General features: G+C 39.8%; 1 protein-coding gene across 6 annotated transcripts in view; it reads left to right on the plus strand.

Moving 5' to 3' along the window:
* pcloa (piccolo presynaptic cytomatrix protein a) overlaps positions 1-26,101 on the plus strand; it is a 48,784-nt gene extending 22,683 nt beyond the window's left edge. The window contains exons 6-27 of one of the 6 annotated variants that reach the window (XM_087787288.1): positions 287-1,782; positions 2,092-4,156; positions 4,984-5,031; positions 6,009-6,088; positions 7,087-7,162; positions 7,529-7,654; positions 9,844-9,952; positions 11,633-11,697; positions 12,103-12,281; positions 12,596-12,643; positions 12,871-13,001; positions 13,872-13,898; positions 15,304-15,397; positions 16,228-16,299; positions 16,371-16,605; positions 16,945-17,196; positions 17,910-18,080; positions 19,011-19,152; positions 19,220-19,281; positions 19,611-19,745; positions 21,024-21,169; positions 22,662-26,101. In XM_087787288.1, coding sequence (XP_087643414.1) covers positions 287-1,782; positions 2,092-4,156; positions 4,984-5,031; positions 6,009-6,088; positions 7,087-7,162; positions 7,529-7,654; positions 9,844-9,952; positions 11,633-11,697; positions 12,103-12,281; positions 12,596-12,643; positions 12,871-13,001; positions 13,872-13,898; positions 15,304-15,397; positions 16,228-16,299; positions 16,371-16,605; positions 16,945-17,196; positions 17,910-18,080; positions 19,011-19,152; positions 19,220-19,281; positions 19,611-19,745; positions 21,024-21,169; positions 22,662-22,805 — 5,903 coding nt within the window. In that variant the 3' untranslated portion in view covers positions 22,806-26,101. Of the gene's footprint in view, positions 1-286; positions 1,783-2,091; positions 4,157-4,983; positions 5,032-6,008; positions 6,089-7,086; positions 7,163-7,528; positions 7,655-9,843; positions 9,953-11,632; positions 11,698-12,102; positions 12,282-12,595; positions 12,644-12,870; positions 13,002-13,871; positions 13,899-15,303; positions 15,398-16,227; positions 16,300-16,370; positions 16,606-16,944; positions 17,637-17,894; positions 18,081-19,010; positions 19,153-19,219; positions 19,282-19,610; positions 19,746-21,023; positions 21,170-22,661 lie in introns of those variants that run through there. The other 5 variants (XM_087787286.1, XM_087787285.1, XM_087787282.1 and 2 more) reach the window with 5 other exon arrangements.
* Positions 26,102-26,635: the final 534 nt, after the last annotated feature.

Here is a 26,635-nt window from a genome sequence, read left to right on the forward strand (position 1 = left end):
TGCTGTGACATTGCCGACCTGTCCCTTAAGTATAATTTTGAACTTTTACAATTGATTTATGGCTAATGCCACATTTTTGTTCTTTTTTGCTCCGTTTTTTATTTTTATTTTGCATGGACACCTATTTTTTTTCTGTCATCATGATCAGTTCTGCATGTGGTTGCATGAGGTTGGATTATCAACTTTTTTTCCTTTACTTTCATCTTTTTGTATTTGATAAGGCATGGCTACAAAATTAAATGACTTTGAAGTATTCCGACTCAACTGCTGTTTTTCACTTTGACAGGTCAAGCAGTTGACTACTCCAGGAAAAGCACATATGCAGGGATGATAATTCCACCATACTCACAAGCCAGAGTTACCAGTGCTGTGGGAACACTATTCGGAACAAGCAGCGTTTTAAGGTCTTCGAATGGTATAGTGTATTCCTCTGTTGCCGCACCAATTCCATCTACGTATGCAATAACAACCCAACCAGGCTCCATCTTTAGCACATCATATAACAGCTTATCTGGAATGCATACCAGTGACACCATGCCCTCGCTTTCCAACCTTGCCAACATGCCGTTAACAAGATCCCACAGTTTCTTGTCCACCGTTTCAGTCACTTCTAATCAAGGTGATGCCCCACTAAACCTAGAGATATCTAAAGAAGGTAGTACAACAAGTTCTGCCCCAAGAATAACTGCTTCGTTATCTCTTGATACCTACACGGATGCATCGTTGGAAGCCATAGCTGCCTCACTTGAAGCTCTCTCTTCACCTATGGTGCCTGGAGATGGACAATATCAAGCAGAGCGTGAACGTCTTGAGATGGAAAAACTCAAACAGCAAAGACTAGCAGAGGAGCTAGAGTGGGAACGGCATGAAATTCAAAGGTTTAGAGAGCAAGAACAGTTGTTGGTACAGAAGGAATTGGAGGAGCTGCAGTCAATGAAGCAACATATTCTTACCCAACAGGAAGAAGAAAGACAAGCTCATCTCATGATGCAAAAAGAAACATATGCACAGCAGCAACAGCAGCTTGAGCAGATACAGAGACTCCAAGAGCAACTTCGCATGCAATTGGAAGAGCAAAAACTTCGTCAAATGTATCCAGGGGACTATGCCGGGGGTGGAGTTCAAGAGGCCATTGTCTTAGGTCCGGATGGTACAGTACTGTCAAGAAAAATTACTGATAGTGGTTGTCAAACTGATGAAGAAGATGAGACTGTAAGCAAAGCATACACAGCGGGGAGGAAGAAGAGAAGTACTAAAAAGAGTGTAGATAGTTGTGTCCAGACTGATGATGAGGATCAAGACGAATGGGAAGCCCAGACTAGAAATCGCCAAAATCGCCCTCGCACGGCCCGAGGAGAAAGGGGAGGTCAGTCAGAAGTTGCTCTTCAAGCCCACACTGAGATTTCTATTCAAACTGACTCAGAGGGGAATATAAGAATGGACACTAGAATGGAGTTTTCTGACTCTGAGAGAACCTCGCCAAAGAAACGCCCAACCCCATTAGAAATTGGACAATCGCCCGGTCTGAAAGCAGATTCCTCAATGCTCCAAGCACCTCCCAAGTCACCGAAAGTTCTATTTTCTCCAATATCCCCTTGTATTTCCCCGAGTAAATCTCTTGAATTTGTATCTTATGAGAAAACACTAGGTGACACAAGTCCCCAAAAGCTGAAAGGCAGTCCTGATCCATCAAGCCCAAGAGGACAAAAATCCATGCAGAGATCCATGTCAGACCCAAAGCCAATGAGTCCAACTGGTGACCCAACAAGTGATAGTTATACGGTTAGTATGCCTTTGTTCACTGTACGTGTTTTTTCATGTTTCTATGAAGAAAATATCAGAATCAAACCAACATATCAAATTAATGTTATACAATTGTGTTGAAACTTGCCAGTTGTCTGTGATGCCTCTTAAAGGTAATTTTTCTTTTCAGCATTAAATATCTTATTGAGCTTTCTTAACGTTCTTTAGCATAACTTTTACAGCATATACCTGTAGTTGTCAGAACGCATTGATCTCATTGTTACAATATTGGATATATACTGAACAAATCCTTCTTATTAAAAGCATTTTGCTTCATACTGTCCTCAGGGAAAAGGCTCAGGTGGCACTCCAACAGGCACACAGAAAAAGGTGAAGCGGACCCTTCCCAATCCACCTTCAGAAGATGAATCTACAGCCACTGGTCAGACGGCATACACCACTGGTTCTGCCCGTAGAAGAATGTGTCGGAATTCCAACATGGCACGTGCGAAGATCTTACAAGACATCGATCGTGAGCTAGATCTGGTTGAACGAGAGTCCTCGAAGCTCAGGAAAAAGCAAGCCGAGCTGGATGAAGAAGAGAAAGAGATTGATGCCAAATTGAGGTATTTGGAGATGGGTATAAACCGGAGAAAAGATGCCCTGCTGATGGAGCGGGAAAAGAGGGAGCGGGCGTATCTGCAAAGCGTTGCTGAGGACAGAGATTACATGTCAGACAGTGAAGTGAGCAATATTCGAGAAACCCTTGGCGGGAGGAGCACTGGTGAAGATGAAGACATTGTTGGTCTGGAGCGTCCTAGGACGGCCCCACAGTCAGAGCTGGATGACTTTGTTCCAGCTCAAACAAAGAAAGAGTATGGAAAATATACCCAGTATCAATACACTCAAAGCCAGTACCAGCAGTCTCTATACCAGTCTCCGCAGTCATACCAGTCTCATTCAATATACTCCTCCGTCCCTTCTCTTACCAGTGCCCAGCAGCAGAGTTACCATCAAATGTTGCTGCTTCAGCAAAAGGCTGCCAGGCAAGCAGCACTTCTCTCAGAGCTGGACGCAACGAAGTATGAGGTTATCAGCCGTCAACCTGACCCCACATCATCAGCATTCCTTGGAGTCAAGTATGACAAGTACGGAAACCACCTTGACCTAAGAGCTCTGGAAGTTGGGAGTCTGGCAGGCAGCCCTATGTCCGCAGTGTCTGATTCTTATTATACAGATGTAGATCACCACACACCCCGTAGTTACTTGCTACTTGAAGACGCTGCAGAATTGGCCAAAGGTAGCACAGGAATGTCTTCATCTTACAGTCTGGCTGAAAGAGAGCTCGCTAAGGCGGAGAAGTTGCTGCGTAGAAGTGCTGCTGATCTAGGCTCCACTGAATATCTGGGGTCTAGCTCGAGACTACACACATATGGTAAGACTCCCGATGAGGAAGACACAATGGAAGATCCGTACGAACTAAAACTGTTGAAGCAACAGCTCAAGCAAGAGTTCAGGAGAAGCACAGGTGGGACAGAAAGTTTAGACCATTTGACGGGTCTCTCTCAGCATTATTACACTCCAAGCTCCAGCGTCTCCAGTTACTCTCAGAGACACTATCCTAAGACAGACAAATACAGCATAAGCCGATTAACGCTAGAAAAGCAGGCAGCAAAACAACTCCCAGCATCTGTGCTTTATCAAAAACACAAGACGCCAATAATGGATCCAAAAGTGTCCTCCAAATATTCGTCTGTGACGGATAGCAGAGTTATGGATACTGACTATAGCAGTTATCTAGGGTCCACCAGTGCGTCGCCAAGATCTAGTCGACTTATGCAGGATGAAATCACCTTCGGACTTAGAAAGAATATTGCAGAGCAGCAGAAATATTTAGGATCTACTTTAGGAGCAAACTTGGCTGGGTCACTTAACATGGGCCAAAGCATGGGTTTGGATTCTGGCTATCCAAGTGGTAGTCGCTCGAGACCATCATCCAGGCCCACCTCTTGCTATGGATTAGACCTCTCACTTAAAAGAGACCTTTCCAGCTCATCACTAAGGCTCAAGGGGGACGGCGAGGCGTCTGGAGATATTTCAAGTTACCAGACCCCATCTGGTCGCACCAAACCAACAAGTCTGCCCATTGTGCAAAGTGGACGGGGACGGATACCGATCGTAGCCCAGAACTCTGAAGAGGAAAGTCCATTGAGTCCAGTAGGGCAGCCTATGGGAATGGCTCGTGCCTCTGCGGGGCCGCTGCCCCCAATCTCTGCCGACAGCCGCGACCAGTTTGGTTCGTGTCTGTCATTGCAGGACTCCCAGCAGCAGCAGCATATCAGGGAAGAGCCAACACGGGGTAGAGGTTATGTGCTGTTGGATGAACTCCAGGGTACAATGTCAGATAGTGAAGGTAATAAAATGTTATTTTCTCTCAGAATAATGTGCATGCAGTTTGCTATATCAGTGTCGTCATTGTATGGTTCAACCCTCATGATTTTCTTTGTTCTGGTAGTAATAGATTTCTTCACATTTTGCACTGTTTCTGATCGTTTGTGCTTGACTTGATCTTTCTGCTTGCTGATTTCTGTATTCATGTCTTCTTCTGTTGAATATTTTGAATCTTAAACACATCAACTTGATCCCTAGAAGCATTCACACTTTTTTTAGATTGAAGTTTGTACAAAGTTTTGTGCTTATTCAGCACCACATACTTACCTACCATAGCAGGACTTCTAAGAATTGTACAGCTAGATTTAGAAAGTGATCCATCAGCCAGGATTCGCTGAACAAGTGCCTCCACAAAAGCGTTAGAAGTTGCACATTTATTCCCCAAGTTCTTTCTTGGTAATCTATTTATATCATAATCATATATTAGAGTTTTTGTCCATCAATTTGTCGTGTTGTTGTTTCTGCATGTCACCTACGTCTTTGTCCTATGTGTGTATTAAAAACTATTATTCTTGCATGTCTTCTTCATTTATGTTGCACAATTCCTGCTTGTTTTCTTCTTCAATTATCTATATGTTTGTTTAAGTACAATTGTGCCCAAGATAATTACTGTTATCAATGTTTAAACAATGAGTTAAGCTCCAAGGAAACAATTGTTTTCTCTTCCTACACATTTAAATGTCTACGCTCTGAGTGTCGCGTGAAACATATTTAATTTAAAATAGATTGACAAAGATGGTAAATGTACATTTTGGCTAATAGTTTTAAACCCATTTGCCTTGATTACAGTGCTAAGTGATTCCCTGATGGCTTTGAGCAGAGACGATGCATCCAAGGGTAGGGTATTCCCAAGTAATCATGTGATTCTCAGGCTATTATGATAAGTATAAACGTGTCATTGCATGTTGCTAAACTGACGAGGAAATCCTTCTGTACTAATACGCTGACATTATTTCACCATTAAATATATTATATACGAAGATATTCATTGGAAGACATGTTTACCACCTTCAAACAAGCGTAAAATTCTCGCAACACATCCAAACAAATATAATTTAATATTTAAATTGGTAAAATACCATTGATTTCTTTAACTGACTTTAATAAAATCTATATTTTTTATTATTGGCTTTAGTGTGTTACAGTAAGTAATAATTATTTGTTAATTATGTTATAATTCTATGTGGGATAAATTATCCATGTGGTTAAAGTTACTCAAAGGTGTAGATTAAAATGTTATTGAAGTACAAATAATCAATAACTTTACACCTAACCATTTAAATTAATTTTAAGATAATTGTAAGGATAGCTCATTAAATCATCAGGGCATTCAATATGGTAGAATGAACACATTTTGCTCAGGAAACAACAATCTTAATCGTTACAAAAATTATAGACTTATATCTGTACCTTGTACCCACTAAGGCAATAACATTCTTTATAGAGGTTCATCTTGAGGTATTACATCCCCTGGTATTATATTAATTTTCTTTTTTGAGTGGCGACTAACTCCCTTAGAAATAAGTTGAGAAAGGTCTGATAAATAGGAACACTGCTGATAGACAGTTGCTGGATTATTCCCATAAACAATATTGAGGCACATTCAGGAGGGAAAAGCCCTGTTAATGAAAGCTTAAATAAGTGTGGCTTTGTCTCTGGTATCACGCAAAACTTTCATTCAAAGTACTAACAACATTTAAACAAACCATTTAGATGAACCATTAAAATCGCTTTTTGGTCCTTCTGTCTGACCTGAAGCGGTTCTTGTTGAGATTGGAGACTAAACCGAACGTTTCTACCTTACATTCCTAAAGCCTACCACCTGAGACAAGAGGAGACCGACTGGTTCGAAAAACCCCGGGACGGACGGCTGGACGGACAAGAGAAGAGACAGGTGAGTTGCTTGTTGTTTCGAAGAGATTTGTGCGTCTTTCACTTATAAACGTACTTGCCTACCATCAGTAAGAAAAGATAGAAACCAGCAACAAATTCACTTTAACATTTGTACAACGGAGCGTTGAGGAAATTAAGATTGAATGTAGGACAGATAATATTGAAAAGAGGACCCCTATGAAGATTAAAAATGGGGGTTATACCGAGAATTACTCATTTCCCTTTTGCCTCTAAAACTGCAGCCACGCTGGTGTTTCCAATGTCTGCAGTGCTCAATTAGTTAAAAAGCCCAGTAAGTAAAATATTATTGATCAACACGACCTGAAATTAAAAATATCAGATTGGATCAATACTTGCGTGATCCGATCAATACTTTGCTTTGAAAATTCTTGACTCTCCAGTTCAGAAAAATATCTTGTTTTGATCTGATCTTAAGTGATTTTATTTTTTATTTTATTGCGCAATCAGAAATCATTTACTATTTGTTCATCGTGTTATTAAACTACTTTGTAGACACCTATAAACTTTAACTCTGATAAGCTCAATTCCTTACTTGGCATCAGCAAATAAAAAGGTAGAAGCCAAAGGCGAGCTCTTATGTGGCCCAAGACCAGGGATTAGGTTTTCATCTTCGTCAAGGTTAAAGATGTGTCCTTGGATTCGTATTCTAGTTACTTTGGCCTTGAAGTTTGCCAACCGATAAGTTAAAGAAGTATTTGAAGTTAAGATATTTATTTATTGTCATTGACAAGAGACATGATTTAAGTGTGAGTAGTGTAGAGCGGCATAATGTTGGCATATGTAATCTATTCTCAAAGGCTAACATTGCAATGGTTAGTTTGGTTGCCTAAACCAGCAAATAACTTGCTTCAGGTGTCAAAAGTTCTGGTGTATTTTGATTTTATTTCTTCCCAATTTCTAAGAGACATGATATAAAACCTATAAATTAATGTCATCCACCTAAACAATACAGATAACATGTTTCTTATTGAACTGCAGGGTAAAGGACCGTACTACCCCTTCCCTCATCTTCGGGTCAAGCTACAAAGGGACCCGAAAGACCGAAGTGTCTCAGGTATGGTGCCAGCAATTCTTTTTGTTTTTTCGACAACGGTTTTTCGAATGTAGGCACACACACCTTCTCCTAAATAGATCCTAAATATTTCTGCTGCACACACCTTCATCTCTTAGCATTCATTTTTATTTTACCCTCCTCCACACTCATCACCCAGTGCTCAAGACTTGCTCTCATGCCTTGGATAATCTTAAACAATTAGCAAATGTCCCACAAAGACTGTGTTCTGTGCAAGAGAGCTGGGTGTTGAACTGTGTAATTCTGCCTGAGGTTTTGTACTCATGCATGACGATATGCAATTGTAAGGAAATCATGACAAATAATGAGCTCCGAAGTTAACCGCCTTTTCTTCCTTTACTCTGCAAGGCAATGGCTTGGGCATCCGTGTAGTAGGAGGTAAAGAAGTCCCTGGGAGTAATGGAGATATCGGGGCCTATGTCGCCAAAGTCCTTCCCGGTGGAGCCGCAGAACAAACTGGAAAGATCTTGGAAGGTATGTTGTTTTTTTTTAACACCCCACTCTCCCATCTTCCTATTCATTGAATAAAATAATGTATACCTCGTACTGTACTATACTTAACTACAGTACATTTGGTCACAGTTATCTATACTATTATTCCACAATTCCTTTTATTCTTAAAATAAAGAAAAAACTCAGAATGTAGTTTGACTCTGACACAACTGTGTCATAAACAAAAAAAAATCTGGTAAAAATGTAATTTATTTTTTGTCATCTCGCTAGCCCCTAACAGTTTTTGTATTTTTGTAATACAAATTTAAATGATTAGTTTTTGATTAAAAAAAGGCATCAAGCATGTGGTAGTTTTTTCCCCAACCCTAATATATCTCTAATAATGAAATTATCTCATTACTTATAAAAGTGTATAATTATTCTTGTAAATTCAAATAATCTATAATAACAAAAAACTGTTCACATTATTTCCCGACAAATATATTTAAAAGGATCTGTAGTTTTCTTTAGTTATATTTATTTGTAACTATACAGGATAAGCCAAATGTTAACGTATTTGATGTTATGAAGATGGTTGAATAGGCTTTGATATTGTAACTTCTAGATATCAATACTTTTTTTGTGCAGGTATATTTTCTAGATGTCATCCTTTTACTTGAGATGTACTTTTTAACTTTAACCTAAGTACAACATATGGAACAATCACTTTGTATTTTTGTCAAGCAACTTTTTACCTCTACATCTGCACCAACGCAACACTCTGAAACTAGAGTTATTGAAGTGAATTAAAGTCAGCCGAGTGTTTAATTTCCTTCTACATGCATATTAGCTCTGATCTTAACTATGAAGCGACTCTTTTCCCATTTGACCGCATCTTGAACTCGATAAAGAAGTCGGTTGTCTGGTTTTAGTCTGTTAAATACAATCAAACATTCTTAACCATCCGTTTAGTTTATCTCTGACAATCTGCTTCTGTTTTAACACAAGGCTCAATAGTTCATTTGGTGGAGCACACCACTCATGATCCTGAAGAGTCTGGTTTGATCTCCGCACTAAGGTTTTCCCGGTCTTATTCATTTATTAAGTAAAGGCATTTTTTTTCTGGTTGAACAAATGATGCACCTACTATCTAATAGCTTTTTATACTGCATGATGCATCCTAAGATTGTGTTAATAGTGCTGCAAGACCATATCTTCACATTAAAGCATAGGAAAAACTACGCAAAAAGAAAGATTTAAGATTAGTACAATACAATAACAATATTAACCTCTCTTTTTATTTTATTCAATGTTGAGGCCTTTTTGATGTATCATGCATTAGCCTTGATGAGAAACTTCATTTTGAAGAATGGCCTAACAATATTGGATTTTATTCAGTAAATAATCTGGAAATTTAAAACTATTTGAGATCCTATTGCTGTTGAGGAGACACATTTTTTTGCTGATTTTTTTGGTGTAAATTTCTTCAGATATATTTATATATGTTTTTTATAAACACAACAACACAAGGATATAAAACTTTTTGCTGATAATTTAGTTTTGAAATGCTCCAGATACATGAATATGTATTTTTATAAAAACTTTGTCCCCCAGGAGGCTGGTAAATTTTCTTTTTAGAAAAAAAAAAACGCATTTAACAAGAGCGTAAAAACCCTCTAAATTTTGCACAACTCTACTTCACATAGCAGTGTAGTGTCCTCTTTTTGTGGGTCACCCTAAATTATCTAGAAAGCTCAAATACTCGCGCACGTACCTATTGCGACACCAACATATCTGGACTGCCTCAGGTATTCACTGTTATGCTCATGGCGACCAACGCTGTGATGGTGACGTCTCATAACACCCGACAGCCTGTCGTCACCAGCACATGACGGTCGCTAAGTATTGGGACTCGGGAACACTGCATCTCAGCTTCAAGTGTGAAATAGAAGAACGGCAGAATGTGTGCTCTGCTGGCTAACAACCCAATGTGTGAGCGAACAAAAAAAAAAAAAAATCCTCATTAGCTTCCCTGTTGTTCACACATGCAGCTCGAGTGCATCGGCGCAAACAGAGGCCTCTGCTGATGAGCTGTTTTAAACTGTGTAAGTCTGAGGTTTGCAGTGTTGTGTGCCCTCTTTTCCAGACACTTCTTACTTCTCCTCTGCGTTTGACTATTGGTGTTCCTCCTGCCTTAAAGTGTGCTAATGAGACTTCACATTTGTTCAAAGGAATGCAAGTCCTGGAGTGGAATGGAGTTCCTCTGACAGGGAAGACCTATGAAGAAGTTCAAGCGCTCGTCGGACACGCTTGTAATGAGGCAGAAGTGTGTGTCAGACTGTGAGTACGACCTTTTGAACCGACTCTTCTCCATTTGTTCTAACCTGCGATCCTCTGTATTTCACACCATCTGTCAATTCCGCTCAGGAGGAGGCTTCCTCTTCTTCTCTTATTAGCAATGAAACTTCATCAATCTCTTTTGAGATCCCAGAGAAAGCGTTTCCGAATGAGACCGAGGTCTCGATGTGTATTAATGGAACCGTCTGAGACTAAATCTCGTCTCAAAGTTGCACTCAGCGGGTCATTTGCTCCACGCTGTTTTTAATGAGTTTCTACCGTGTCAGAAGTTTAAGAAAAGAAAACAAAAGACGATTGGAGTCCATTGAGCTGCAATGTTAGAACATTTTTAATTAGTTCATTAACATCTGAATTGCATTGATTTTGAGTAAAAAATTCTTTACTTACAACTTTTGCTGGTCGGATTAAATTACTTTGGATTTTTGCTTTGATGCCATCTATGTACATAAGTCAGGTAATAATTTGTAGATACAGTGCAGGCGCCGTACCACACAGTGATGCAGCTCGACAGGATTGCTCTCATTGGTGCCACTGTAGAAGGTGAGCATCATGGGTGGCTCTCCTCAGTCTGCGGAGGAAGTACAGGCGCTGGTGGCCAGTGATGCTGTATTGTGGCTCCAGAATAGATCTTCAGAGATGTGCACATCCAGGAGCTTGGTGCTGCTCACCCTCTCCACTGCAGCTCCGTCCATGGTTAGAGGTAGATGCAGGGTGTGCACTCAGTCCACAAAGACACCCTTAGTCTTCTCCATGTTCAGGTGGAGATTATTGTATTTGCACCACGTGGTCAGCCTGTTGACCTCACTCCTGTAGACCGTCTCATCGCTGTTGTTGATGGGACACACAACAGTTGTGTCGTCCGCAAACTTGATGAGCTCCTGGGCACAGTCTCTCAGGACACGACCGGGAATGTTATCAGGACCTTGGGCTTTCCATCGGTTTGTGCGTCTGAGGCATCACCTCACACTCTCTGGGGATAACTAGGCACCTGGTCCTCAGAAGTTGTTCAGCTGGTTCAGCAGAGAGTTGGAGCAATCGTAGGTCTGTGGAGGGGGGCTTATAGTCCGTTATGGTCTGCATCCCTCGCCACAGGTTCCTGGTGTCTCTGCTGTCGTTGAAGCGGTCAGCAGTCCACCTGGAGTACTCCCTCTTGGCCACCCTGATGCCTCGTGACAGGTTAGCCCTGGCCGTCCTCAGACCCATCTTGTCTCCAGCTTTGAAGGCTGCGTTCCAAGCTTTCAAGAGCCTGTAGACTTCACTTCTCAGTCATGGCTTCTGGTTGGCCCTGAATGGAGATGGTTCTGGTGACCGTGACAGCTTCCATGCACTTCCACATGTATGAAGTAACAGACCCCGTGTACTTTTAGGAGGTCTGTATTGCCGTTGTCTTCTCTGAACATGCTGCAGTCTGTAGTGGAGAAGCAGTCCTAGAGTGCTTCTGTAGAACCCTCAGGCCACACGTGGATTTTCCTTTTCGCTGGTTTGTTGACTTTAACCAGCGGCATGTATGCTGGCAAATGGCTGATGGCTCAGATATCAAATGTCAACAAATAAAGAAAAACGTTTTAAACACATTCATTTCAGCCTTTTACTCAAAAAGAAGTTTGGACACCCTGTCTTTAATCCACCATATTTTATTTGCCGATGTTTTCTCTCTCGCAGTGATCTGAACATGCTGGTTGATTCGGAAGGTAGCCAGCATCTTGAGTTCCAGGAACATAGCAAAGGTGAGGTTTTTAGTCTCCTAGTTCTCAAAATGTCTCACTGGTGTCTCTTTAATGGAAATAATCTTAGTTTTGTGAGTTTATTTTCTGCTAATCCTTTGCCCTTAGCTGTGTTGTACACAAAATAAAGTATATCTTGGGTTGTTTTTTTTAAATAGGTTTTATTATTTGATTATTAGTGTGTGTCTGTCTGAATGGATTTCAGTGAAAAAAATAACCTGCTGATAGTGGATGAAGGAAAAGTAAGTCAGGTTTAGTGTTCCAGGTTACCATCTGGGTCCATGAATCCTTTGAAGAATTTCTTCACTCTCTGATGCAATTTGAATCTATTCAATTTCATTTGAATTTAACTGTCTATGACTTTGTATATAGGTGCAAAAATGTTGAGGTTTTCTTTTTACACTTTAGGGGAGAGACCGCCAAGATCTCCCGGCGTGGACCCCAAGCAGCTCGCCGCCGAGCTACAGAAGGTTTCTCAACAGCAGGTTCCCTCCTCTACGTTGCCCTCAGGTCTGCCAGCCACTTCATCTGCCAGTCCAGCTCAGCCTGGATCGCCATCCTTCAGCAAGAAGCGCCACAGCAGCAAGGCGAGTCACAACAGCCCTTTCTCAGTCCACGCTGTGTATGTGAAGAATCATGGAACCTTTATGGCTGAATGACTGCTTGGATTTCTTTTGGCATTTCACTTCAAAGTCACCTGGACCCAAAATCCTACCTAGTCACTCCTCTCCTCTTGTCACTGCGATAATTATAAAACAATACCACTCAAAACGTAGTTGAACCTCCAGGATTGTACTTTTAAGAACATTGGAAACATGACTAATTAAGGAAGGATTCAATGAACCTTTGAATGGTTGGCATTTTTTTGCTGTAAATGACACGTTTGTCCACTTTCTTTCAGACTGCAGAAGGAAAGATCCAGTCTCACCCTGTCTCTGGAGAAATACAGGTTGGTGGAGTGAGAGTTAAACGAGAAGGGAGGATAAGGCGACATCAAAGGCATAATCTTCCAACTAAATCTGGATCAAAATGACAGTAATTAAAGTATCTCAAAAAGGAAGAAGTTTCTCCACTTTGATACGTGGAGAATGTATCACAGAAAAATGAATAGACTCGATCTAATACGATGTAATTGATCAGTCAGTTAACATTAAAACATGTTTTATTTGTCTGCAGCTCCAAATCCACTACGATAAGCAGCTGGGAAACTTAATCGTTCACGTCCTACAAGCCAGGAATTTGGCGCCGCGTGACAACAACGGCTACTCCGACCCGTTTGTTAAGGTGTATCTGCTACCAGGGAGAGGGTAAGTGGAAATTAAAGTTGGAAAAAACACATTGAAATAAGCCTACTACTAAGAAAAGCAAGTTCTGTTTACAATATTAAATATGATAGGCTGTCATACGTTATACCTTCTTTTAAAAAGTAAAATACTAATATAAAGTTTACTATCAAGTATCAATATGATCATTTTAATACTGAATTGTGAATAATTATGATTGGTGCTTATGCTAAGATTTATATTTACAATGACGTTCAAACATGCTTTGTTTAATTCACTACACTTTCATTAACACTTTGGATCTCAACATACATTTTTATTTACATAAAACCTGAAGAAATGAGAAAGCAAAAGGGGTGAATTTTGAGAAAATGTATTGACAATAAACCATGCTTTTGGCTAAACTGCAACTAATACAATGAGATTATTACTGTATTAAAAACAAGTAAAGCCATTTATAATGACATGAAACTGAATGAAAGGTGAAGCTAGACTTGCTAGAACTGCTTTGAATAATACACGTCACAAATGTTCTCTGAAATCATGATAGTAGTGAACTATTATTGTGTTTTTACATACATTAGCTAAGTGTTTTCATGCCGATCTAAATATTAAGTGTTGAAAATGGAAAAGCACTTCCTGTCATTGCTTCTCTCTGAGTGATGGATGTCCATGCCGCTGGCCATGGGATGCATCGTCCTCTACACACATACATGACATCCATCGCACTGACCCACCACTGATAGCATTCACACTTGCCTTAGCTAAGCCCCCCCCCCCCCCTGACCCCACACACAGTCCACAGACACTCTTTGACCCCCCCGCCCCACACACCTTCTGACGACTGTTTCTGTATGTTGTTTCTATATTTAATGCATGCTGGACCCCCCTCAGTCAGGTCATGGTTGTCCAGAACGCCAGGTATGTCTGTAAATCTTCTGGTACTTTGGTTGTGTTACATCGGACTCTGCTGATCCCAGAGAGGTTTTTTTTTTCCGGTCACACTAACCCCCTTTCATTGTGCATTTTCCCGGTTGATGTTCCTTCATGACGAGGCATCTTAGAGAAGTGTGGTCCCTTGTTACCTTAGTAACACGTCCATTCTTACCCACGCATACATCCTATTGTTTCCCTGCTAACTGTTGTACTTCCTGGTATACTTTTGTCTTTGAACACCCAGCATTAGTCCGTCCCTGTTTCGTGATCAAACTCTAACTGCATTGTTCCAGTTGTCATTATTGACTCTTTGAAACCCCCCCCAAACAATCACACACCTCCATTTCAAGACCTCCATGCCATTACTTTTGTATTCCAGGTGAGGAATCATCTACCGTTTCCCTCCTGATGTGCAAAAAGATATAAAAATATGAAGTACCAGTCGACCATTATACGATACTAGTGTCTTATTTCAATCCATTTTACAGTGTTCATGCAACAACAACTCCTTTGTTTGGTGCAGTGTTAGGTTAGGGGTGAGCAATTCAAGTTTCAGAGGCACAGAATTACAGTTAATGTTGTTGGGCACCAAACAAAAGAAGATGCGTTGAAAAAGGTCTGAGGAAATAAATGGTTGTAATTAAGGGAATTTCAACATTTTACAACAATATAATAATAGAAAATACTTGCTACTTTTTAAATCTTAACTTGTAGTTTTGTTGTATGTATTATTTATTTTATATTAATTTAAATATGAATAATAAAACTGTTGTGTTAATATGACCAGAAAGCAATATTTTTTTAGTATTCTTTAAATGTATTTCAGAAACAAGAATAGCCATAAAAAGATACGATCTAAGACAAAGAAGTTAGAGTCGAACTAGTTATGAATCAAAACAATTGAAAAAAAAATACAAAATAACTTAAATAATTGCATAATTAAACAAGTTGTTGGAAGCATTTCTACAAATGTTTTATGTAGAATGAAGAAATACTATATTATATACAGTATTATATAATGGTTATCACCAGATAACCAGTTTATTTTCAACAGAAATTTGTTCCACTTTTTTATATTTAATCATGTCCAAATATACTATATCGTTGCCGGTAAAACGCTCATTAAGTTGAATATGATTTGCTACACTTCTTTCATTATGTCATCATTCAATTACTTGACAGAATCAAGTCAAAGTCAAGATTATCTTGACTTTCTCGCTGAAACTTCACCCAGATCTCCATGAACCTCACATTGTTTGACTCCTGAACAATGAACGTTCATCCATTTCCTCCCACGTCACTAACGCCCGTCTTCACGCTGCCTCTAACATGAGTGTGACTTGAATGTGCTTTTCTTTCCCCCCTTTTTCTTTTACTGGTTTTCCTCCAGCGCTGAAAATAAAAGGAGGTCCAAACACGCTGGCAAGAGCATCAACCCTGAGTGGAACCAGACGGTCATCTATAAGAACATCCACCTCGAGCAGGTAGTTTGTCGTAGTTCAGAACCTTGCTTCACTAATGAGTTAAACTATATTGTGTAGCTACTTATTGATTTTTACTTTTTTCATTCTATATAATATATGTATTTATTCAGTTAATTTTTCTTCTTTTATTTTTCTTCTTTTCATATTTCCTTTGTGTATTTCTTGTCCCTCGAAATTAAGAAGTGTTATATTACATAGTATAATTTTTATATTATTGTATACTTGCTGAAATACCCAGCATTGCTGAGTATAAAAATAAAAATAAGAAAAAAAAAAATAATCCAAAAGAAAGAGCGGTTTAAGATAAGAAAGTCCGCTAGTAGGTTTACTGTAGTATGGGACTGACTGTATAATTGCTAAACAAAGCTTTAATTATGAAAATAAACCCTATTTATTGCGTATTAAATGTGGTACAAATTTAAGCAAATTCCAACATATTTAATTTTTAGAATGTGGAGTATTTTCCCTCCCTCTTAAAAAATATTAAAAGGGACTGGAATTCTATAAATTTCCATTACCTAGTATGTTATTTATTGTTAACCAAAAAAATCGAAATTTGAAATATTTGAATTCTCATTGAATTTCCACCCTAAAACCAAGAGTTCAATAGTCTACATTCTTATTTTAAGCTATTTTTGGGAAATAGTTTAGGAAATGTTTGGGAAAATAATAAGACATTAAGATGAGATGAGATATTTAGAGATTATTTTCGACACATTTTGTTTAACAGTATGAAATAGGAAGCCAAGACGGGGAATACGGGTGAAGGTGTCACCCATGGATCAGCCTTGTTTCTCCGGTTACACCTCACGTTCCTCTTCTTGTTTCAGCTGAGAAAGAAAACCCTGGAAGTGAGCGTGTGGGACTATGACAAGAGCTCCTCAAATGACTTCCTGGGAGAGGTAAAGCACTCCGACGGATTGCGTTACACAAACCCAAAAAGGCCCCTTCCTCACCTATCGCTCACCTTTAGGTCCTGATTGACCTGTCCAGCACGGACAAGCTGGACAACGTGCCGCGCTGGCATCCCCTGAAGGAGCAGAGCGAGGGCGACCACCACCGGCGCTCGCACCAGGGCCGGCACTCCAAACCCTCGTCGCAACACTCCTCCCCGAAAACCACCGGCTCCACCCAAGACCTCCACGAGTCGCCCAAGTCGTCGGTGATCAAGAGCCGGAGCCACGGGATCTTCCCGGACCCGGCAAAGGGTAGGACCCCCCGATGGAGCGATGCAAAACCAATGTGTGGCGCCTCCTCTTTTTCGTCACTGCTCTTTCTTAGTCTTGACCAACATCCACCTGTTTCTTTCTCTGCAGTCATTTATCAGCTACCATTGTTCGCACCGTCACCGTAGCATCATGCTTTTTGTCATTGTCATGTTTTCTTGGTTGCCATGGTCACCCCAATTAGTCAGGCCCCCTCTTCTCTGAGGGGGTCCGAGGCCGCGGACAGTTTTGAGTGACCCCTAAATTAAATAGACGTTTCCTCCCAGTGATATCTGACTCCCGAGGTAAAAATAGTAATTTGGGTCAATTTGGTTGTTTTAGACACGCAGACGCCCACTATCGAGAAATCTCTCAGTAGCCCCGGCACGTCCAGGCCTTCGTCGTCCGAGGGCCCGAGCCAGAGCCACGGACACGCCGGTCACTCGCGCCCGATCGGCCCGTCGCGCTCTGGCAAAACACGGCAAGAACATCAGGACGCTCGCAGCGGGAGCGGCGAAGGCGCTGCCATAGTAACGGGCAATGCACCTGAAACTCAGCAGCCGCTGCCGCCGCCGCCTCGCCGCCTCCAACCAAGTAAACCAAGACGCAAATAAAGCCTACGCAGCATGGCCGCCTCGCACTCATCTGTTCCACCTTCTGTCTAGTTTTTTTTTTTCGTTTTCCTTTTCTATCCGTGGGTTCCCCCCTTCACACTTCACGCCTTCCTTTCCTCAGTGATCGCTGTGTCCAGCATAGCTTCTCTTCTGTGTGTCTGTAGCAACAATCCTACCTGAGACTTTTTTCCTTTTTACCCGACTCAAGAGGCATTTTCGCTGTCAAATAGGCCATTTAAATAGCATCTCATGACCACATCAAAGGACTCTAAAGATAGTATAATTATCTCCAGCTAACAGAAAGAAGTGACCCCCCCCCCAACCCCCTTTTCCAGTAACACTATTAACCGCTTTTGCTTAAAAAAACAAACATTTTTGCTTATTTTATTAACAAGCCATAGAGGAGATGGCTCTGCATGCATAAACTACCAGACCCACAATGCACCACAGTCGATGCTGCACATCCCATTCTCGGCGAATGTGCACCGCACACTGTGGGGTTGCATGTGAGTTGTTACAAGATTGGTTGCCATGGTGACGATAAAGCACTCTCTGAATCTCCATGTCGCTCCTCCTCCCCCCTCCTCCCCCTCCCTCCGGCCTGGGCTCCCATGATTTCCTGGTTTGTTTCCCGACGTTTGACTCTTCCTTACCTGCGGACAAAAAAAAAACAACCAGGCCAAAGAGGCCAAGCCTCACTGAGGCACCAGAGACACAGCGTAGTCGGTGTGCTCACCGTTCAGAGAGCGCAGTCCGACTGGCTCGCTGCCCTGCCTTCGGCCGCGTCGTCCAATGGGAGCAGAGACGGCAGACACCTGACCCTCAGGAAAGCTGTGTCAGAGGAAAGACCCCAGAGCAGCGGAGGTGAGAGTTTGAACCCCCACCCCCCCTGTCGTGTGACTGAAGACGGAGCCGAGAGAGAGTGAAATACTAACGCACACCTAATAAAAAAAATATTACAAACGTCACCACGGATTCATGCCGAAGAAACCATCAAGTCAGAGTTCACTGGAAACCATCAGATTAACAGCAGAAGAATCAGCATCTTCTTTTCATTTATTCCCTTGAATGATCTTTATGATCAAATCCACACAGCTCATTTTTACCTAGTGGAAATTATTTTCCTGACCGAGTCTACTGACTCCTTCAAGAAACATCTTAAGACTTTCTATTTGTTCAGGCTTTTCCTTGATTTTCTGGAACTCCTGTTGTGTTATCAGTTTTATCTTGACCTTTAAAGTATATACTTTATTGAATATTGTTTTGATTGTTTAAGTGCTTTGTGACCCTGGTCTGGAAAAGCACTATATAAATAAAAATGCTTACTTACATGCATGAAGACACTTCCTGAAACAAGAGAAAACTACTAAAATTCCTCTTGAAAACATAAACCAGTTTAGAAAGAGAGTGTGTAAGGCTTGCAAAAGTGTAACACATAAAACTATTTGATCGACTTCAGCTCCAGGAGGAAAACAACCTGATTGGCTGACATCATTTTTTTGTTTATTTATTATCATGTACGTTTTTATTCTTCGTGAGAAGTTTTCCTACTTTGTTTAAAGGTTTCCTTGTGGAGCAAACTCTGACTTGCACAGGCATGAATCCTCGTCCACACTTCAATTTAAATCATTAATATATTTTCTTTTAAAATAAATCGAATATTAAAAAAAATGTCCTCTTGGAAAAGTCCAATAAATCCACTAACCAATGATTCAGATAAATGTCTTAATGGAGACTTCACTCCTGGAATGATCCTTCTATGCCTTCATTGTTTTCGACTTGTTCCCGAAACAGCTCGGTCCAGCTACAGATCCGGAGACGCGCCGGTCACCGCCGCCTCCCTGGACAGCGGTCTGAGCGGGAGTGCCTACAGTCTGCTGGATGAAGAAGGGGAGACCAACGAGGTGGACAGCGCCATCTTCCAGGTCCCTCGATTGTGAGTCACTGGAGTCTCGCCAGATTTACACGGATCAAGATGCACTAAAAAAACGTGTTTCTGTTAGTGGAAAGATTCCAAATGGCACCGACGGGATGAAGTCATCGATGGGTCATGGCGACGGTGAAGGTCAGTAAAGACGTGTCACCCACAATGAAGCTTATTCAAGACGCATGACTATGACATCATTAACGTGCGTCACCATGTGAACACGCGAACACACGAGCCCACGCACAAACATACTGACCCAGCTTTGAAGAAACTTTCATTTTCCTGTTTCCATGACAGCGACAGGCCAGACTGAGTTCATGTAGGTGGATGTTCGACTCTGTCACATGTTGCTGTGGAAGGATTTTATATTTGGTTTTTTTGTGTGGGGCTGATCGTCCTGCTTGCCAAAGATGGAAGGTCATAACCCGGAGCTGGAAACTGAGAGATGTTTTCCGTGTCCCTCTCAGGGAAGTCTCAGGTGATGGGGGAGATTAAGATCGCTCTGAAGAAGGAGATGAAGACCGACGGCGAGCAGCTGGTCCTGGAAATACTTCAGTGTCGCAACATCACCTTCAAGTTCAAGTCTCCGGACCACCTACCAGGTCATTATATGTCAACATTCTTATAGTGGCGTTTGATTGGTTCAATCCTTATGTTCCTTATGTGACTCATGCAGTAGAACTCCTTGTATGATCTTCATTATGTTACTGCCTGGATGATATTTCAACGTTAGAAGATGATAAAACATAAATTTGACAAAATGAAAGTACCTTTTTTTCAGATAGCGATAACGTGGCAACTTTGGAAACAATGTAATTGCATTGGTTTAACACTAGGGGGAGCCAGAAACAAATATGTCAGATCCTAGGTAGTGTTGTTTAGGTCATTTTGGTAAGAGCCTCCCGTGCTTTGCTTAAAGACTTAAAACTCCCCTTCTTAATAATATTTGGAATACTTATCAAATAATAAAAATGTGGAAAAAGTTTTATTGCCAGTAATGTAAGAACAATACAGGAATTTTTCTGGGTTATCTACAGACGTTATCAACGAAAAAACACAAACCCATTTTGACTCCAAAGCCAAATTAAATTGGTTTTATTTTCCTGAACTCAAGACAGTGCTGCATTTGTGACACATTCTCCAAAATATTCCTGTGTCCAAAAGTCATCCGATGAAAGCTAATATTTAATTCCTTTGCGACCCAAAAACAATTGATAACTTCTCAAGTTATTTTTTACAGATACAATAATAATAACCAGATCATAAATGCCAAAGACAAAAGTTACATGGTTGTTTGAAGTAGTCGATTAAGCAAGTATATTGGGTTCCGTCCATATTTTATGAAGAAGCAATTTCATTATTTTAAAATCCAACATACAGGGAGAACAAACTCCCAAGATGTGCAAAGAAATTCTGTTTTTGATTTGAGACGAGAAATATCTTGCGATCCCACGTTGAGCTCTTGATATTTTAAAAACTCATTTTTTAAGTGTGATGCAGTTTGAATTTGTATCATTTAAAATATTTTATTTATTAAGTTTATTAGTTTAAGTTTATTTATCTTTTTTTCTATTAGATGTATTGCTCCTTAAATCACAAACACACATTCTAGTTTTTATATTCATTTGCAGTCATAAATATTGGACTTCACCAAACATTTTCAACATTTTTTTTAACTGCAATCACATTCAAAATCAATTTTAAACATGTCAGATAAGATGTCGTACAAGATTGAAAAGTCAGTGTTTAAACAGTTAAATCTCACAAAAGGAATTCCTGTTGGATTTTATTGCAACAGAACATGACCTCCTTGTCTCCCTCTAGTGGACGGATTTATACATACTGACTAAAAAAAAAAGCGGTTGGTCATGTGTCCGCAGACATGTACGTGAAGCTCTACGTGGTCAACATCGCCACCCAGAAGAGGATCATCAAGAAAAAGACCAGAGTGTGTCGCCATGACCGCGAACCGTCTTTCAACGAAACCTTCCGCTTCTGTATGAACCCGACTGGACACTCGTTACAGGTGAGACAACTGGAAACACCATTTAAACTGGAGGAATAAAGATGATCTTCTTCTTTGTTACACAGCGTAGTATAAGTATTGTGAACAGAAGTAATAACAAAATACCGTCTTCAAGGTTGTACTTCATCTCAGGTAGTAGTTGCACTATAATAATGTCTATTTGTATAGAGCCTTTCTAGACCAGGGTCACAAAGCGCTTTGACAGCCATTCACACATACTGATGGGAGTAGGCTGCAACACATGGCACCAGCTCTGCCATCAGGAGCAATCAGGGTAAAGTGCCTTGCTCAGGGACACAAACTCGTCTGGAGCTGGGATTGAACCTGCAACCTTTTGGACTGCAGGCAACCACTCTACCATCTGAGCTACGGACTGGTTTAATGTTGAAAGGCCTTCAGATAAAATAGAATGACAAACTGGCAAATAAAAATGTCATCTTACGTTTACGCTGAGTCAGCAGGAGCTCTGTCAATCCGGGAAATCGAGTCGTGATGATTGAAAAGTGTCTTATTTTGAAATAATTTGAGCAGCAATAACGAAATGAATCCGTAAGAAAAAACAACCTGTGCATAGTCGCACACAGCTAACAAAGTTTGCGCACTAGGCTGGTCCTTAGATTGAGGCTGATTCATCAAGATTCCACGGAAAATCCAACCCAAAAGTGTTGCAGACGCCACTGAATGACAATTACTTAAGTGGATACAAATACATCTCACCGTTACGCACCATATATGTTTTATTTTCCTTCTCGTGATCACCCTTTTACAGATGTTATTCTTCAAGAGTCACAGATAAAACACTGTTAAGACAGTAATAATCAATACAACAGGAAATTGACGAGGTTTGATTGAGGTTCTTTTGTCTGTGAGGCCCAGTAAAAGTGGTTGTGGCCACTGATGCTAATGCTAACTACATACAGGAGAAATTAATTATGGCCTGTTGTTAGAAATAAAAAATAGTAGGAATTATTCAAGGATATTTATTATCTGAAAAGAACATAGTCTGATGCGTTCAATGACGTAGGAATAGTTTATAGTTTACTCTGATGGACAACCAAAGAAAGACTAAAATGGAGGAACTTATGAGTCATAATAACATATTGAAATAAAGTTTAATTTTCAGACTCACACGGTTCAGGACCAGAGGAGAGAAATCCTTCCAGGCTGTTGCTCCTAAGCTTTGGAACGATCTTCCTCTGTGTTTGATGATCTACTGACTCCTTCAAGAAACATCTTAAGACATTTTTATTTGTTCAGGCTTTTCCTTGATTTTCTGGAACTCCTGTTGTGTTAACAGTTTTATCTTGATCTTTAAAGTATATACTTTATTGACTATTGTTTTGATTGTTTAAGCGCTTTGTGACCCTGGTCTGGAAAAGCGCTATATAAATAAAAATTACTTACTTACTTACATTTATCCAGATTTAAACTACGATAAATGTACAGATAGAGTCTAACATGGAAACATTGATCCCCTCTTTCCTCCCCTCAGCTGTTCCTCGTCTCTAACGGAGGGAAGTTCGTGAAGAAGACTCTGATCGGGGAGGCGTATGTGTGGCTGGACCGGATCGACCTGCGCAAGCGTGTGGTCGGCTGGCACAAGCTGCTGGCCAGCACCGCTCAGATCCACTCTTAAAAAACAACAACAAAAAAAAGAAGAAGAAAAAGGTTCTGACCGGGGTCATGTGTTCTCTCTGCTCTTTGACTTCGGGGCTAGTTTGTTTACAGAGCAAGAACTGGAGGTCAGAGGTCAAGAATCAACCAGGTATCGCACACATACACACATACACAAGAAGCAACAGGGACACACTGTCGTTCATGCCTGTAGATGTTTTTTCTCGTGGGTTCGTTATGAAATGCAGAGTTTTATTGATTTTCATTTTTGTGAATGAGAGACGTACCGCTCCGCCTCGGAGGCCTGGAACTTATTTTTCTACCGCCATGTTGAAATGTATCATTTGTCCTTCGAATCATCCAGATCAATCTCGGACTCCACTATATTTTCTAACACACTGCCTGGAGTTCCCTCTTCAAAAATTTGTTGAAGAAAAAAAAAAAAAAAGCATTTACTTTGCACTTTTGAATTCCCTGATGTCTATTTATTGTGCGCATGAGTGTGTATCGTCTGCATCGCTACACAAAGAAACTCCTCCCAGATGAAAGTGTCCCCAGAGTTAAATATATAGTCGTTTCCCTGTGAATATATCTAGAAATATCACGGACAATCAAGTCGTGATGACGGTGATCTAGAGGTGTTTGGTTCGCATCTAGGATGTGGTCGTTGAAGTGAAAAATGTCTTATTTTGGAATGATTTGAGCAGAAATGATGAGAAAATGAAAAAAAAAACATGTGCATAGAAGCACAGTTTGAGTTTGCGCAGTGGGCTGGTCCACAGATTGAGGCTGATTCATCAAGATTATGGGAAAAAATCAGACGCAAGAGCCACAGTTTAGATCGAAGGTTGTGTTTGTCAGCATGTTTGGAGAGATACGAGGGAGATACACAAGTCGTACCTGTGAGGAGAATAAAATTGCAGATTAAGAATTGAAGGGCAACTAATGTGTTGATTTAAGTGTGTCTTAAATAGATGTTGGACTTTATTGTATCATCAGTATGTGTCTGTTTGTACAAAACTCTCTTTTCATTGAAATATTTACATTAGAAAATGTACTTAAGCCCCGCCCACTGGAAACACTTAACACACAATAACCACACCCACTTTGCTGAGATTGGTCAAACATTGAAGTTTGTCACTGCGCGTCATCAATCTTGGAAATGTCCCCCTCCAAGGGACTTGTTGTATAAACAAAACAGGGTAAACTAAACTACAGCTGGCTTGAGGAGGAGTGAAGCTATTATAACATCATATTAGACACCACTCTCGTAACCTTTTGTTTGCCGAGATTTCAGATGGGGGAGAACTTTATAAAGTAATAAGTTGAAAACATGGTCATGATGAGAGACTTACTGCATCTTGGAGAGGAAGACTTCAACATTTGAAACATGTGAGTCAGGAGAGTTGAGTTTCACTTTAGTTGCCCTTTATTGAACCAAATTACCAAAGTGTGAAAAAATAAACTGTTAAAAAAAACAAGTCTAACTATGACTTCTAACAGCTTAATAAAACAAGTATTTGCACGTCAATTTAGAACGTGATAAATACTGTAAAGAGCAACGATTTGACAACTTAATTAGGTGATGGTGATTATATTCATTTATAATTTCTCCAAATGCGCGTCAACATGTCCGCAGGCATAACACGCCACCGTTTTTGTATCTTCTCTTTGCACGTAACCTGGAGCGAGCAAACGGTTTCGCACTTGTTTCAGTTCACATGCACACCGTGAAGCACTTGGCATGAGTGGTTGTTGAGATCTGGGATGGAAATGATCACAATTATTTTTGTCAAATATATTACCACAGAAGAATAGAGTTTAGTATTTTCAGAGTAGAAGGTTTCATTAAATTTTACTCTCAAGAAGTTTTTGCATCAAATCCCAGCTTCAGTACAAAATGTTTTATCACTTTATTTTGGGTTGTTTTGTGACAACACCAATTAAACATAGTTTTCTTATTAACTGTACCTTAAAGCTATCGTCGTAATTACTGCATCATAACCTCCTTAACTTTATTTTTCCTCGAAATACTACAGTGACGTATAGATATTACAAAAGGAATATAACCTTTTTAAAATGGCTATAACAGCTGAGTTAATGAGTTACTGAAGATTAAAAAATATATATATATATAATCTAAAATATTCTATCCATGATGTATATATGACCTAGAATATTAAATATATGGTTTATAAAAGTGTTATTTAAAACATATTTAAAGATACAAATATTATTTATAAGAGACTGTAATTTAAGATAACTTTAAATTAAATATATATTTAAAACATGAATCATTTATTTTTTGACACATTTATTTGCAGATGAGCACCTTCTGTCCTTAATTGTTAAAACTGGATTATTAACGTTTGTTTCATTGGAAAAATGATTTCTATGCAACATCTGTGTGAAGATCCGTCCACACCTTTCCTTCTTTGCACCTTTTGCGTTTTTTTTTTTTTCATTTAATGTATTATTTTATACGTGATTCTATGTGTTGCCTATGAGATGATTTTGTTTACAGCTGTACATACTTTTGATTTTGATGCACAAAAGTCGTGCTTGTTTACACTGTTTGACTGCCTTCTCTCCTCGTTCGTCGTGAAAAAAAAAAAAGAAATGGTAAAATCGCGAGTTACTCTGTGTCCCCCTTTTTTTTCTTTTTTAATATCCTTTGCTTGCGTGTAGCATCGTCATAACTGCATGTCCAGAGTTGAAATAAATATCTCACACACACACACAAACACACAAACACACACGCCACCTCACACACGGTCATCCCTCTATTTCCAACCTTGTAAATACCTTTTTATACCAGGGGTTTGGAAGCAATACGTCTTTCAGTGGACAAAACAAAAGAGAATTCTCGGATGTACAGCTGAGCGACTACAACCCTTTACACTGCAGACGTTGTCACGCGAACACGACCAGTCCAGTAGTTGCAGGAGAATTTTAAATGTGCTCACACTGGATGTTGCATGTTTCCTCGGTGGTTCCTACTATTTTTGTGTGCAGATAATGTTCAAGATTAAAAAAAAAAAAGAGAGAGACGTAGAGGAAGATGAAGAACAAACTCTTATAAATAAAAAGGGAATCATTATTATTATTATTATTATTATTATTATTAGAGTTATCGATGATGTATGCTGACTGTACAAAGACGATGCTTGTGGTTTTCCACTTGTAAGTAAAAGAAAAAAATCTAATGTCTAATGGTTTTGTGATTGTACACAGGAGGTATTGATCAATTATGCAAATTGTGCTGTAAAAATGGCTGTTGCCCCGACGTCTAAATATTAAATATCAGTATAAATCAAAGTGGTCCTCGTGCCTTCATTGATGGATCTTGACTGACAGGTACTCACAGGTGGATGACAGTGACCAGACACACAAAAAACAACTTTTGGTGCCTTACTTCGTTTTCACTGGTGAAATTCTTTCAGTTTTTCTTGTCTCAAGTCACCGTTTACACAGACATAATTAAGCTCCAAACTAATTCCGAAAGAACATAGCAAATACCTTCTCATGACTGTAGAAATATTGTTTGAACACAAGTTTAAAAAGTTTTAAATGAGACTGTATTTAAAAATAACTTAAATTGTTTTTCACAACATACTGTCCTCGTTGGTAAAAACTGGATTAGTTCCATTATAAACGTATGAAACCTATGTATAATTCACTGAACTGAGAAGCAGGAGAGAAACTTAATCCAATAGTTTATTAAAACCAGTGTATTGCAATATCTTATAACACACACGCCTTTGTTCGAGGTCTTCACAGCTTTAGATTTTATTTTTCTATCATCGGAATGTTATTATTTCCATTCAATTGTTGAAAAACACCAATATATGC

The sequence above is a fragment of the Callionymus lyra genome, chromosome 3 (genome assembly GCF_982586985.1).
Source record: "Callionymus lyra chromosome 3, fCalLyr1.hap1.1, whole genome shotgun sequence".
NCBI classification, from domain to species: Eukaryota; Metazoa; Chordata; class Actinopteri; order Syngnathiformes; family Callionymidae; genus Callionymus; species Callionymus lyra.